The sequence below is a fragment of the Amaranthus tricolor genome, chromosome 9 (genome assembly GCF_026212465.1).
Source record: "Amaranthus tricolor cultivar Red isolate AtriRed21 chromosome 9, ASM2621246v1, whole genome shotgun sequence".
In the NCBI taxonomy this organism is placed as follows: domain Eukaryota; kingdom Viridiplantae; phylum Streptophyta; class Magnoliopsida; order Caryophyllales; family Amaranthaceae; genus Amaranthus; species Amaranthus tricolor.
In genome coordinates this window covers 25602941-25617751 of record NC_080055.1, presented here as the reverse complement: position 1 = coordinate 25617751, position 14811 = coordinate 25602941, and the positions used below count along the sequence as shown (strand labels likewise).

Genomic DNA, 14811 nt, shown 5'->3' with positions numbered 1-14811 from the left:
TCATTAGAAAAAAATAAAAATTTGACAGAATGAGATATTTTTTATTTTAATATTTCAAATTTTTTACGACTTTCTTTGCAATTTTTATTTATCACCACTTTTTTTAAAAAAATATTTCCAATTTTGCTCCTCCCTCTTCAAAAATTCTCACAACTCGTTTATATCTCTCTAACACATATACTTAACACTTGTTTGACGTAAACACAACACATAAATTTCAGTTTGATTAATTTGATTAACATAAACGAAACATAAACACAAATCTAAAATGTGAATCCATGAATCAATAAATTTCGTTTTAATTATAAGAAAACTAACAAAAATTGGTACAAATTGAGATATGATGATAGAATGTGTAAAACATAAACCAACTGAGATGATGATTGAATATCATGTTGCTTCTACATGCTTTGAAGAAATGTGGAATGTGTATATAAAATATATAAGTAAGAATGCTACAAATAATAGCAAGATTATATTTGTAAGCAAATGTAAACTTTTCTTTTATAATATTTTTCTCATATTAGTACTCGAAAATTAGTGTAATTCACAGAAATTCAAATAATCTCTCTATACACTTAAAATTTAGTATATAAACTAAATAAATATGTTTAAAGAGAATAATAAATTTCTCACTAGTATATTGTGATAAGAGAAAAATATATATGAAATTTTCGGTGTTAATTTATCACATAGCATGCCCCCTAGTTATATCACAAATTATTGTGAAAGACGGTCTTCTTGAAGACCATTTCTAATAGGGCCGGTTCATTATATATTTTTTAAAATATTATAAGTAGGTATTAAGATTGATGTAAGTAAACATTTAAGAAAAAGTAGGCATTAAGGATACAGTTTGTAAGCATTAAGGATAATGTCAGTAAACATTAAGAATACGATAAGTAAATGTTAATCTTTTATGGCTGAGATTAAGATATGTCACTAAAAGAGACGGTCTCTCAACAGACTAGCCGTAGTTATATTGAGTTATAAATTTCTTCACCCCATGCTTTTTTTCCATCAATCGTAAAACAACGTTTGAATATGAAACTACACATTTATACAAAAAGAACAATTAAAAACCTCCCTCGATCATGAAAATTATGGTTTGTTTGGTTATCGGTATTACTTGGTGGTAATAAGAATGATTTATAATGTAAATTTTCATGAAATATATCATATCAACATGGTAATATTTTGAAATGGTAATGCATTGAAATAAATTTTACGAAAAAAATGAAATTGTTGAAGAAAACATAAGGATGACCATTGAATTTGCTAAGAGACATTCCTATTAAAATTTAACTAACTACTTCAATGCATTAGGGCAACTCATGATATTTGTTCAAACCTCAAATTCACATCAAAACCTGCCATTGTAAACGCCGACAAAAACACCCTCAACCATGTAGGGTATCTTTACAGTTAATGTGCTCTCATCGTGTTAAAATACATCTAAGAACGAAAAAAAATGCAAAAAATGGCTTGATTTGTGAAGATCTATCTATACAAGAACTGAAATTCAAAAAGAAAATAAAAAAGGCGATAGCCCAAGTGAGCAGTTTTCCGAAAGATACAAAATCACAAAAGGAAGTTTGTTATCGTTCATGCTGTTCATCATTCCTAGCATTTCGGCTCTTATTCCGGATTTTTCAAATTTGTACACCTTTTCTTTTGAATCATGACATGAATAACCACCAATTACGTAATTTGATCTGCAGATAAAACCGTAAAAGCGTTCCTCGATTGTGCCTTGGTTTATAACTTGACTGCTGAATCAATGAAATCAACCGAGCTGTTTTGCTGAGCCCAGAGCTGTGAGTATCTACCTGGTTTCGACAAAAGGACATCATGCGGTCCCTGCTCAACGACCTTCCCATTTTCTAGGACTACAATCTGAATGCAACAATTTGACGACTAATGTTAGAACAACTCGTCTTGTATGAGACCGTCTCATGGTGAGACGGGCCTATATAAGTAGTTCATTTCTCTAATTGATTACTTTAAAAATGTAAATGATTACTTTAACACGGTAAATGTACATGCGTCAGCCCAAAAGAGATGGTCTCACCATGAGACGGTCTCATTAAGAATTTGTGATGTTAGAAATAGATAGTATGCAAACATGAATTGCCGGTGACTCAACCAGGATGAATATGTGTATGTTTCTTTAACACGAATAAAATTTTTCAGTAAAATTGATATATTAATCGTTACGTGAATGCCTAGCTTAGTTGCAAAGTTACGTATGGGAGGTACCCATGATTTGAAAAACGAAACTTATTCACCACACTAACCCTTGAGGCTTTTTGTATTCTTTTAGTTTTTACCAATGTCACATTATTTGTTAATATCCCCGCGAATCGTGAATCGAAAAAGGCGAATAATGGTCGGTTTTGGGCTTTTATCAACACTTTTAAGCGAATCCCGAATTCAAAAAACGAATTATGTTACACTGATTTTTACCTATGTTCCAGAATTTAGGGGCATTTTTAAGAACAGGAAATGGTGAGAGTGACGGTTCAAAAAGTTAACAAAAGAAAACTAGTACAACATTTACATCCATTGACCACAGTGAAACTTACCTCATCACATTGCATAGCAGTTGTAAGCCGATGAGCAATGAAAATGGAGGTCCGATTATTAGCAAGCGACTTTAAAGCACTTAAAATTTCTGCCTCTGTGGTGCTGTCTAGCGCACTTGTAGCCTCATCGCAAAGCCTGAACAGATGAAAATATGAATGCATTAGTCTAAGAACCTGCCTATTTCGAGGTATGTATTCCTTGATATGTAGAGGGCAAAGGCTTTGAACAATAAACAATCTTCATACAGCACATCACGAATGATTACAAGTAATTCACTAAAAATTGCGCATAAACTACATGTAAACAGAGAACTTACAGAATGGACGGAGATTTAAGGAATGCACGAGCCAGTGCGACACGCTGCTTTTCACCACCACTCAACTGCATGCAAAGTGAATTCAAGTGGTGAACAAATAAAATCCCGGAAAGTAGTAATAAATCCAAATTATGAGTAACTATAACTTAAGTGATCGTAATAATTAAATTTAATGGGTATTAATAAAATTTTAACAGGCAGACAAAACATTATAATGGTGAAATATCGTTATAACAGTAAAATAACAGGTGTTACACGTTATGTAACGGTCAACAGGGCGTTGTGACGGTGAAATTTCATGCACCGTTGTACAACGGGATTTAATATCGCGGAAACTTTCAAACATGTTATATAACGGACATTACGTAACGTAACAGGGTAGTTTTTATTCCATGCAGTCCCTCGTCCCTTTGAGATTGCTATTGATAGTGACATATTGTAATTTTGAGGGAAAATGTCACTTCGGTAGCAATCTCAAAGAGATAGATAAGTAACCTAATACAGCCCCTTTTAAAAAAATTAACAAAAAAAGCAATTGCTATCTCCCCTACTTCATCTATGCCGTCAACAACTAGACGTGTCACATGCAACATTTGCTTGGCGTTGTGACGGTGAAATTTCATGCACCGTTGTACAACGGGATTTAATATCGCGGAAAATTTCAAACATGTTATATAACGGACATTACGTAACGTAACAGGGTAGTTTTTATTCCATGCAGTCCCTCGTCCCTTTGAGATTGCTATTGATAGTGACATATTGTAATTTTGAGGGAAAATGTCACTTCGGTAGCAATCTCAAAGAGATAGATAAGTAACCTAATACAGCCCCTTTTAAAAAAATTAACAAAAAAAGCAATTGCTATCTCCCCTACTTCATCTATGCCGTCAACAACTAGACGTGTCACATGCAACATTTGCTTGGCTTAGAAGTTCCTCTCCTATACAGATATTCTCGAAATCTTTTATTTAACCTTTTCAAATTTCTCCCCTTTAATTCTTCCCTGTTCTAATATTCTGTCGCAACAGGACAATAGGAACAAACTCTTTAAGCTCAATTACTTCCAAGACATGTTGGCCACACCAAACCCGACAAAACAGGCATATAATGAGTGATAAAACTAATCTGTGATGAGCAAAGTACGACTTTAGAGCCCATTAGACAAAGTTGTATATCCTCTCGTTCAAATTTGATTATAATGCCATCAGAGACTTAGTGCGAACCAAATTATATCTTTAGAAAATAAAAGCAGACTGACCTTTAGACCTCTTTCCCCCACAACCGTTGAATACTTCTCAGGGAAATTCATGATAGTATCATGAATTGCTGCTTGCCGTGCAGCCTCATATACCTGATCCACATAAAAGATTAAACAAAGAATTTACTTAAATACATCGATAAAAATACACATTGTTGCATGAAACGGTCTCACCGTGAGACGTACTTCATACATGGGTTAAATAGCCCAATTAATACACATTATGTAAATATGAGCTCATTTTGAGTCCGTCTCAACGAGAGACCGTCTCTTACAAGAGTTTCTGTTGATAAAATACAAAGGTGATGTTGCGGACCTCCTCTGCTGTTGCCATCAGACGGCCATAATGGATGTTGTGGAATATTGTGTCATTAAAAAGTACCTAAGGCCAAATACAAGTTGCTCAGTAAACATGCAGTAGATAGAAGTTTAATAACAATCAACCGGAACATTAAGGAAGTTTCCTAACTTACCGTGTCCTGTGGCACAACACCTATAGATTCCCGTAAACTTTCAAGAGTAACCTCGCTTATATCTTGGTCATCAATTCTTATCTGTAAGGTCAAAGAAACTACTTAAGAATAATAATTTGAGAGTTGAGACTCATAAGTGGGCAGCAATAAGTTTACAAAGCATAAAAGAGAGCGGGTTTCAAAAAGGCAAAAGTCATGCACAAACAAAAAATGGAAAAAAATTTGGAAAAATTGACATTAATAATCCAACCTTTCACCTGTCCGCTGTGAATAATCTCACCTTTGGATTATTTTATAATAATCTAACATTTTTCATACATTTGCCCACAACATACCATATTACTAATAATAGGTAATAATACGGGAAGATGTCAGCAAACTCAGACGAAGGTTAGAGTATTCACAACGAACTATAGGTAAATATTGGATTATTAGAAAATAGTCTAAAGGTGAGATTATTCACAGCAGACGAGCAAAAGGTTGAATTATTAATGTCAATTTTTCCAAAAAAAAAAGTTGGACCACCATGGAACAAAATCAACACCAAATATTTAATGGTCTGGAACCTTTTCAAAAGCCAGCACATTTATAAAAATTCTAAGGATACAAATTGTATTCTTATAGATTTCCACCCTAGCATGCTTCTAAGTTTACTATAAATTTAGACTACAATATTATACGAATCTCGGCATACTTAAAGTTTCTCTGACAGTTGCACGTTCTCGTTAACTAGTCAGATGATTTCAGTTGCAGGCCATGCGACTTTGTCTACTTTCATCTTTTCAACACAAACCCTAATGAGCTGCTTCATAGCAGGGTATATTACCTAGAAGTCTTTATTCAAAAACCCACGGTAAGTTGGTGATAGAAAACAAAGGTTAGGAGACGATGCACTTCCAAGAGAAATCTTAGTAGTTTCTTTCAAAAAAGGGTGAAATCAATGTCACATGACTCGCCAATCTTTTCGCAAATCGTAAAAAGCGAATTATGGTCGGTTTTTGGCTATTTTTGAGCCATTTTGAGCAAATTGCAAATCCAAAAAGCAAATTAACTAGCGACTTATGCAACGCTGGGTGAAATACTTGATAACAGAAAAGCTCTACAACATCATATGTAAAAGATCACATAAAAAAAGTAGTTCCTTACATGTCCATGATGAGGATCGAAGAATCTGAAAAGCAATCTGAGGATGGTTGACTTGCCTGCCAATTATATCAAAAATCAGGTATCCAAATGAATCCAATAGGCAGCGGATTTTTTATATAAAAAAATCATTTTAATGGTTATATCATAATCAAAGATACCGCCTTACATATCAACAGTTAGAAACGGCAAAAGTTTTCTACGTTCGTCTTCTTTATTCCATCTAGTTAGTGAAGAGTACACAAATATTCACGAGTTCATTCCTAAATAGGCTCAGGGAAAGCTATGGTTAAATCACCTTAATAGAGAAACATATTTTCTTGTGTGAGATGGTCTTACTGTGAGACGCTCTCCATAAATGAGTTGAATAGGCCAACTAATACAGCTATTAGCAGATGGGCTCCTTATTTTGAGGTTGTTTCATCAAAAGACGGTTTCTCACAAAAGTAGCTCATAGAGAAAACATCAGGGTTGCTATGAAAGACGGTATTATAGCATTCTGCTAAACTCAATATTAAAGCAGTACCTATTCAAGTTCTACACACATAAAATCGAAGGCCAAAAACCTAAGAGGTATTATTATAGCATTCTAATAACCATAGTTGAAGTAATATTGAATCAATATTCTCATCTCATATGAGATGATTCTTCAAAACAGATTCTCCATATGTAGACTAGAGAGAAGGGGAAGTACACAAGAGAAAAGGGACATGATGTTTAACATAGAACAATAGGCATACCACTTCCACTAGTGCCAACGATAGCCACACTTCGTCCAGGTGGCACAACAAATGATATCCCATCAAGTATCTTTCTTTCAGTCAGGTAACTGTCATTGGCAGAAGATTCACACAAAGATAAGACAAGTAAAAAATGAATTCTAGATAGAAATTCTCAACCAAAACAGTAGTACTTAATTCTGGACATGTAACTTTCTACTATAATTGCTTCAGATGAAATTTTTTATAAGAAGATGAAGTATCATATAGGAAACACACAAATATCAGAAAAGATACGATCCCTGATCTCACTTCAGTAAAACACAATCCAAATAAACGATGCTTAACCAAGTACATAACCTTAATAGCCAGCTATCAGAAATGCCATTGCTTAAACAAGTATAGGATCTTGGTGGGCCAATTAATATTAAACTAAATGAATAAAACAAATTTGAGGGGGCCAAATAAGATTTTTAAGGATTAAATTTTTAGCGTGGCCGAGACCCAGCTGGCCGATGTAAAGGTGCAATAAGAAAGAGATTGCAATAAGAAACAAAGAATAGAGAAGAAAATAGCGGGTGTTCTACTCTACCAAGGCATCTTGCATGAAATTTATTTCCCACCTGAAATGTACATTATCAAATTGAATACTGCCCCCATTCAGCTGCAAAGGCTTTGCATTTTCTTTCTCACTGATTTCAGCCTTTTCCTGCAATAAGAATAAATAGAGAAAACCTTCATAAGATACAGCACATAGATGCCAGCGCATTCAAATGTTAATCTAAAGCTATCAATAATCAGATAGAAAAGCAATATTCATCACAAAGGAAAAGGGATGATTAATTTTCAGAGTTGACTAAGAAGTATATCGTTATATCTACCTCTAGTAGTTGAAACATTGATCTCATGTCAACAAGACTCTGGATTGTCTCCCGATAAACGCTACCAAGAAAATTTAACGGAAGTGAAAGCTGGAAAAGTAGGCCATTTACCATAACCTGCAATTTAATAGTTTAAGTAGCCACTCCACAAAAACGCCCATCTATCATAACAAGTAATCATACATGAAAATTTGAAAGGAGATACCAAGTCGCCAACTGTCATCTGCCCGGCCATTATACCATTTGAGCACAAAACCATAGCAGTTGAGAGAGCTATGCTAAATATCACATTTTGGCCGAAGTTGAGAGCAGCAAGACTGCGTTGAGTTTTCAGTGCAGCATCTTCATACCCTGATGAATCAGAAATACCACACGAATCAGCATCATGATTCATAATTTACAACATTTTCATAAATATTTTGGATGTTAAGAAAATAAAAATGACGATGGTTGATTTTATTGATGATAATCTATGTTACTTGGACTCGGGTACTGATGTTGGATACTGGTACGTGTTTAAGTGTCGGACGTCTAAATAGTCAATTTTACGTCTAAAATGAAGTCTCTAAGTGTCATACCAACGTCCAAGGATCACGGATCGGACATGGGTACGTGAAAAAAAATGAAGAGTTCGAGTAACGTATATGATAATAAATGAAACTCCTTCAATTATGGGCAGTCAGAGTGAGGCTAAAGAATAAATTCCAAAATTCAAACTTCACAATTGTATACCATCACTACTGGTCATGGAGACTTACTCTTCAAAAACTCATCATACTTTTCAGCTTCATACGTCTCGTTGTTAAAATATTTGACGGTCTAGAAAAGAAAAAACCATAATCAACAATCAAACCAAGTTAGGATTGCTAAAAAATAACAAGTAAAAAGGAGTACATGAGGGCACACCTCATAGTTAATAAGTGAATCAACTGCCCTTGTACTAGCATCATTGTCAGCCTTGTTCATAGCCTTCCTGAACTTCGTCCTCCACTGCAATAGAAAACAAAAGAATTAATCAACATTTTGATTTGATTATATTTTTTGCAAACTTTGACCTTGTTCTCTCACCAAATGCGTGACAGAAAATAGAGATAACTGGTATCTTGTTAGATTCGTCTCAACACATTTATTTAAAATATATACTGCTTGCAAGTATTTAAAACTAGAGGAACCTTTTTTTACAAAAATACAACCTCAAGATACCATTTAAGATGTCATACCAAAATACCATATTAACATTACAAAAAAAGAGGCAGAATCCATATTGTAACATCCAAATCTAAACGGACCCATAATGTGGATTATGCGATGAGAAAAATATTTGTTTATTGAAGAGTCACTACCAGATGTCTCACCAAAATTTTCTAGTGCATATTCGTTTAGATGTAGTTGTCAAAGAACCAACACAACCAAAAGCTTAAGCTGATGGTTGAGGCCCCAGGATATGCTATATACTCTAAGACGCCCCCTCACACAAGAGCCTTTGGGATAGAAGTATGGATGCAGCACAAGCTCTCCTCATACCTAGCGGTAAATTTTTCACTTTAAATGAGAGGTGGTTGAAATTCGAACCCGTGACCTCTTGTCACACTGGCTTCTGATACCATGTCAAGGAACCAACTCAACCAAAAGCTTACGCTGATCGTTAAGGCCCCAGGATATGTTATACACTCTAACAGTAGTATGGCAGTGATTGTCTTTCATCCAAGAAACAAACTCTCCGGATGCAAGGGCAAAGTTAATTTTTAAAAAGCATCAATAAAAATCCGTTTTTTGTATTCATCCTTCTAAATTATGCATGTCAAGTTGTCAACAGAGAAAAGGGGTCGTGTGAGTGAAGTTCTCAACACATTTTAGGATTGAATTGTTCATTAGTTGCAATTTATACAAATTAGTCGGTATTAATTCACCAATACAAAAAGAAACAATCTTGAAAATCATATTAGGGAAAGACCAAAGGCGGACCAGACTCCGGAGTTAGTCTACCTGAGTCACAGTCAACGTGAAAGCAACATATGCAGCAACTGACAAGGAAGTGATCCATGCAAATGGAGCTCCAAACTTGTAAGCCAATATACCTGACACCATAGATATCTAAAAAAGTATAGGTCAAAATGTCACTTTTTAAGAACTCAATTGAACCAGGAGAGTATAATAAAAAGCATGCTGTATTTAGTGAAGAATCACGGTGACACAAAATCAAAACTGCAGGAACATACCTCTAAAATCGTGGGTACAATATTAAACACCATAGATGAGAGAATGAAGTTTATAGCACGGCTACCACGATCAATGATCCGATTGAGAGCACCAGTTTCTCGACTGAGGTACAGAACAAGAAATGTAAAGAGAAGCATGTCAGCAACTCGTGAAGAAAATTGGCAACTAGCATGGCAAACATTAGTATGCCTGGTAAATAATAAGTATTACCGACACAATCCTTAAGAACAATTTAACAAAGATATAGAGAAACAGTTAATTCAATAGAATAAAGTTAACAAATCCAAACTTCATACACGAGTTCATCCATTCTAACGAGAAAACAAAAATAATAAAAAATAAACATACCTAAGATGATAACGAAGGTCAAGTTCATGCAAATGTGAGAAAACCTGCAGAAACCAACATATTTTATGATTTTTTTCCATTTATAAAATGACATCAGTACAGTTTATGTAGTAAACAAGACAACCAACTAGTCCTATGCATATTTCACAAGAGCAGACAAGGCGGTAGCACTAATTACTTCAAAAGATGATAAATGTCCACTACCTTATACTTTTCTAAGTTCAACATTGGAAAATTGACCACATTCCTTGAGTCCTCCATTTAAAGGGAGTACGGGTATGGATTTTCCGTCACTTTCCCTCATCCAGACCCGGTTTTCGAGCAGGATATTGGGTTGATGATGATGATGATGGCGACCATCAGAAAATCTAATCTAATATCTAAAAATAATAGAGCAACAGATCTGATTCTTCATTTTTTTACGTAAGCTACCACGCATAAAAAAACCTGAAGCCCAAGTAAAGATTAACAAAATGATTTTCTCAAGCCTTAGCACAAGTTAACTGCTTTCATCAGTCATATATGCAGAAAACCTGAGCATTCCTCTCCCATTGTTTGAAGATTTTAGAAACTCTTTTTCGGCGTAATTGATAGAAAATAAACTTATTGCCTAAGTAAAATATTAAGGCAATGAAAACTTACCTTCCGTGACAAGGATCGAATTGTCCGTAGAGCTACCTTGGAAAATACTGCAGTTCGTAGTTCTGCAAGAGCAAAGTATATGTACAATGATACTTAAAGCATTAATCATTTAAAATGACCAAAATAAAAGACCCAAAACTCGTAAATAACCCAATAAAATAAATAGAAAGAAATATGAATAATGTTGACCAGCACAAAAAGATGTATGCATGTTATGTACCATTGAAAGCTGAAGCACCAACACGTGCTATCCCATAACCAAGTAAAACAGCAGCTGGACTAACAAAAAAAGCGAGCATATATGAATTGGAAGCTGTAAAGGAAGCAAGAGCACTGGCATTCCCAGTTGCAGTCGTAAGCCAATCAACTGCAAGTTTAAACAAAAAAGGCACCTGAACATTCAAAACCTGCAAAAAAAACATAACCAACAGAACGTGGTTAACACTTAACGCAATCAAAGGATTCTGCTCCTTACTTAAAGGGTGCATCTGGGCAATAGGAATGTTAGTGAGCTAGGGCCCTAGAGAAATACTCGAGCTCGGCTCCGTCAAATTGGGCTTGAGCAGTGTTACATGATTCACTAATCTCCTTGCGAATTGCGAATCGAAAAATTGAATTATGGTTGGTTTTGGGCTATTCTTGGGCAAACTTGAGCGAATCACGAATTCAAAAAGGAATTAGCTAGGAAATCATGTTACACTGGGCTTGAGTGAGCTCAACTCAAATCTGGGCTCAGCTTGAGAGCTTAATAAGTCACACCGAACTTACCTAAGCTTGGCTCCAACTGCTCGCGAAAATGCTCAATAAATATTTATCATCACATTTTACATAATGCTATTAAATTTTCAAAATGTGTAATCTGGACATGATTTTGTTAGAAGATTGTTACTTCTAAATTCTCACTAAATCCAAGACTAACATGATAAAATTCACAATTCCATCTAAAGAAGGAACGAACATTCATACTAATCTACATAATGAAGCGTAGCTTTGTTAATTTTTTATGAAACATTACTGCACAAATTTTAAATGTTATAGTTCAAGTCAAAACTTGAGCTTAAACTAAGGAACAAGCTCACAGTTGAGTTTCTTAGCCTTAAGTTTTGAGCTCGTCCAATTCTGAGCATGTAAGTTTCAAGCACAAGCGGTCTCGATTTGGCTCTCGGTTTGTCTAGTTAACTTATATATAGAGAGGTATTATACACATAAGTATACATACGTCTATCAAAAAGAATGAGTGTATGATAAACCTAGGGTTCAAAATTTTACAAAATACTCAAGCGGATAATTATTTAAGGTTAAAAAGTGCACATCACACACTTAAGGCTCAACTTTTCACAAAATTGCTCATAATAATTTTTATTGCTTTCTAGATGGGGGAAAGAGTATTGTCCCCAATATGAATGCCTTCACTGAGAGCAAATACAAACTTGAATCAACTCACATGTCTTGGGTGGACCTTATTGTTTTGCAGCAAGGTAGCTTGGGAAGAAAACCAACCAATATTTCTATAAAAAAAAAGAAAAGAAAAACCACAACGAAGAAACCAAAGCAACAGTACCGAACCAGATAGAGGAAAGGTCAAACGGAAACACACCTTTGCACCAACTAGAAACCCTACAGCTGCCAGAACCCTGAGGCGAAATTCAAGATTATCCTTTGACCATAAGTACTTAACCAGGGTAGTTAGTATTTTCACATCAGGAACTTGATCAACTTTAGCTTCCTGACTAGTTTTTTGCTTGATAACCTGCTTTGCTCCATTCACATCGCCGGAAGAAGTGGACAACAAGGCATACCCCATCACCTGCATCCTCTGCAAAGCAACTTCAAATAAGAGAAAATCAAAACACAGAGAAACTCGGTCAAAATAAATGATTTACGCCCAGCATAAAGTCTCGAGAAGCACTGGTCAAAGTCTCGCGAGAAAAGGATCAAATTGTAGATTGAGATGCGGGAAGATAAAGGATCATATTACTGACGTTTCGAGAAAAGGTCCAAGCATCCAATAGTCAACAAAGAGGAAGTACGTTACAAAAAATCAGGAAGATGAAGCACAAACATTAACCATCAAAATAGTCAATCTAAAAAGAAGAAATAGATGCAATGCATCGCACAAAGGAAAAAAAAAACAACCATCACAAATGATCAAGATTATCCTCCATATCACACATAGGGACTAAGTGATGGACAACCCAAGCTATGAGGGTACTTTTTCCCTTCTAAAACAGCAGCGTAACACCTACATTGTCACTTAACAAAGCAATGAAAGAAATAATAAACATAATAAAAGCAATTATAAAAAAAATAGTTTAAAGCTTTAAAGAGGACTAGAGTAGCAAAGCCTTAAAAAATAATTTGCTCATATTCCATATCCCTCTCAAGTAAACCATATGACATACTCGTACACAAGTGACATTATACATTGATTCCAAGTCTTAAATCAAATCATGTTTTCCAACCAAGGTATTGAAAGGCTACAAAGTTGTTTAGCTATAAGGTGTCACTTTTTGCATGAATCCTGAAGGTGTTGCAACAAGACCACAACACATGCCACTATGCATCCATTACCATATTGCACATAGATGTCTCACACGTCCTCCTCCTTCCTCCTTCCAACTTTAAGGAACATCCCACTCTCGTTAGTCAAAATGCTTCGAGAAGAATTCCATCAAAAAAATGTTAAGTACGTAATCCCAATATCAACCTCCATAGTTCAAGCATGGGTGTTAAAAAGTGTCTCCCATTGGGATTATATCTATTGTAGAATAATGTAAATCTTAGGGTTTCAACTACACGAGAAGGCAAGTAAAGAAAAATGGTATTACCGAGCTTCAGTATGCTACATAGAGAAACTACGTACCAATGCCACCAACCCCACATATACATTTCTAAATTCTACATCCAACGGAACTTATAGTCTAATACTACTATGTTCCCATTTAATGTTTTCATATAGAATATTTACGTAAATTAAGAAATATATAATCATTTTAATAGAAGTAATAATTAAGAAAAAATATCCCAATTTCCAACAGCTAATCAATCACAAATTCGTTTTGTCAATCAAACCAGTGAACACGATGCTATAACATTTACCAGATACCAAGCAGTGGCAGAATTACTAATGAGAAATAGTCAGGCCACAACTCATCGGCTCACCCTCAAAAATCAATGAAAATGTAGTGTACATATAATATAATTACTTTACGTTTGAGTCACAATAGTCATTGATCTTGCTCAACATAACATAATTGCTCAAGCGTCAAACACCCTATACTCTTAATAATTTTTGACACCCCACATAAAGTCCTGACTTTACCTCTACGGAGTACCAAGCCATAACAAGCAAGTTCAACAAGACAATAAAACAGCAAATTACAAATAAATAATAATCACAAATAAAATGGATAATAGAGTGTGATTCATACTCAAAACTCTAACAATTAAAGCTCCCAACTTTGATTGATTTAAAAGATACAAGTTAATCAAAAACCAAAGTTTTCAACAACCCAATTTCAATCAAGCCTAAACAAACTCAAAGATCCTCAAATTCCTTCATAATGTCAAAAGAGAGAGAACCTAACAACTCAAGTTCCCAACTTTGATATCAATCATCAAAATTTTCAACAACCCAATTCAATTAAGCATAAATAAGCAGAAAGATCCTCAAATTCCTTCAGAAATGTCAGAAGAGAATGAACCTTATCCGAGTAATGCAATTTACAATCCAGCAGTCCAATTAATAACAATCAAAATTCACAACTTTGACATCAAACATCAAAATTTTCAAAAACCCAATTCAATTAAGCATACAAAACTCAAAAACCCTCAATTATATTTTTAAAAAGTCAAAAGAGAAAGAACCTTATCAGAGTAGAACGATATGCTAGGTTTGAAAATGGGGCTAGAAGATGATGAAAGTGCATGCGTTTGAGTGAAGCAAACCGGCGACATGAACAGAGAGTATGAAGAGGGAGAAGTGCAAGAATGAGAAATGGCCCTAGAAAAGTATGCCGGAATATTCTGCCGGAATGTCGCCGGCGAACAAAGTGTATGGGTAACATAAGCTCTAATGGTAGCAGAAGACCTCCACAAGATTGTCATTGGTCCCTAAATTTGTTCATAGGGCAGATAAAATGAGCTCCCTTATTTATCAATTGTCAATACTAAATACTCACTAAGTTGTGAAAGTGTCCAAGTTCACTGTGGAAAGGTATTTGTA

The 14811-nt window shown here is 34.9% G+C and overlaps 1 protein-coding gene across 1 annotated transcript; it reads right to left on the bottom strand.

Annotated features, from left to right (window-relative positions):
- Window positions 1-1340: 1340 nt before the first annotated feature.
- On the bottom strand, window positions 1341-14766 carry LOC130823915 (ABC transporter B family member 25, mitochondrial). The gene is made up of 20 exons (XM_057688743.1): window positions 14454-14766; window positions 12184-12402; window positions 10807-10993; window positions 10587-10648; window positions 9945-9988; window positions 9596-9698; window positions 9363-9470; window positions 8283-8366; window positions 8135-8195; window positions 7582-7727; window positions 7377-7493; window positions 7119-7204; window positions 6517-6605; window positions 5780-5835; window positions 4634-4714; window positions 4477-4542; window positions 4161-4253; window positions 2903-2967; window positions 2586-2721; window positions 1341-1896 (listed from the first exon to the last, which is right to left on the bottom strand). The coding sequence occupies exons 1-20, from the start codon at window positions 14691-14693 to the stop codon at window positions 1759-1761; spliced, it is 2181 nt and encodes a 726-aa protein (XP_057544726.1). The 5' UTR covers window positions 14694-14766; the 3' UTR covers window positions 1341-1758.
- Between the last annotated feature and the right edge of the window lie 45 nt (window positions 14767-14811).

What these genes read in the sequence shown, in the direction of transcription:
- LOC130823915 (XM_057688743.1), bottom strand. Translation starts at nt 14,693, where the DNA reads ATGACAATCTTGTGGAGGTCTTCTGCTACCATTAGAGCTTATGTTACC. An exon ending in GGTTTCTAGTTGGTGCAAAG is followed by an intron (nt 10,994 to 12,183) that starts GTGTGTTTCCGT and finishes TTTTTTTTGCAG; the next exon opens with GTTTTGAATGTTCAGGTGCC. An exon ending in CAATGTTTCAACTACTAGAG is followed by an intron (nt 7,205 to 7,376) that starts GTAGATATAACG and finishes TTCTTATTGCAG; the next exon opens with GAAAAGGCTGAAATCAGTGA.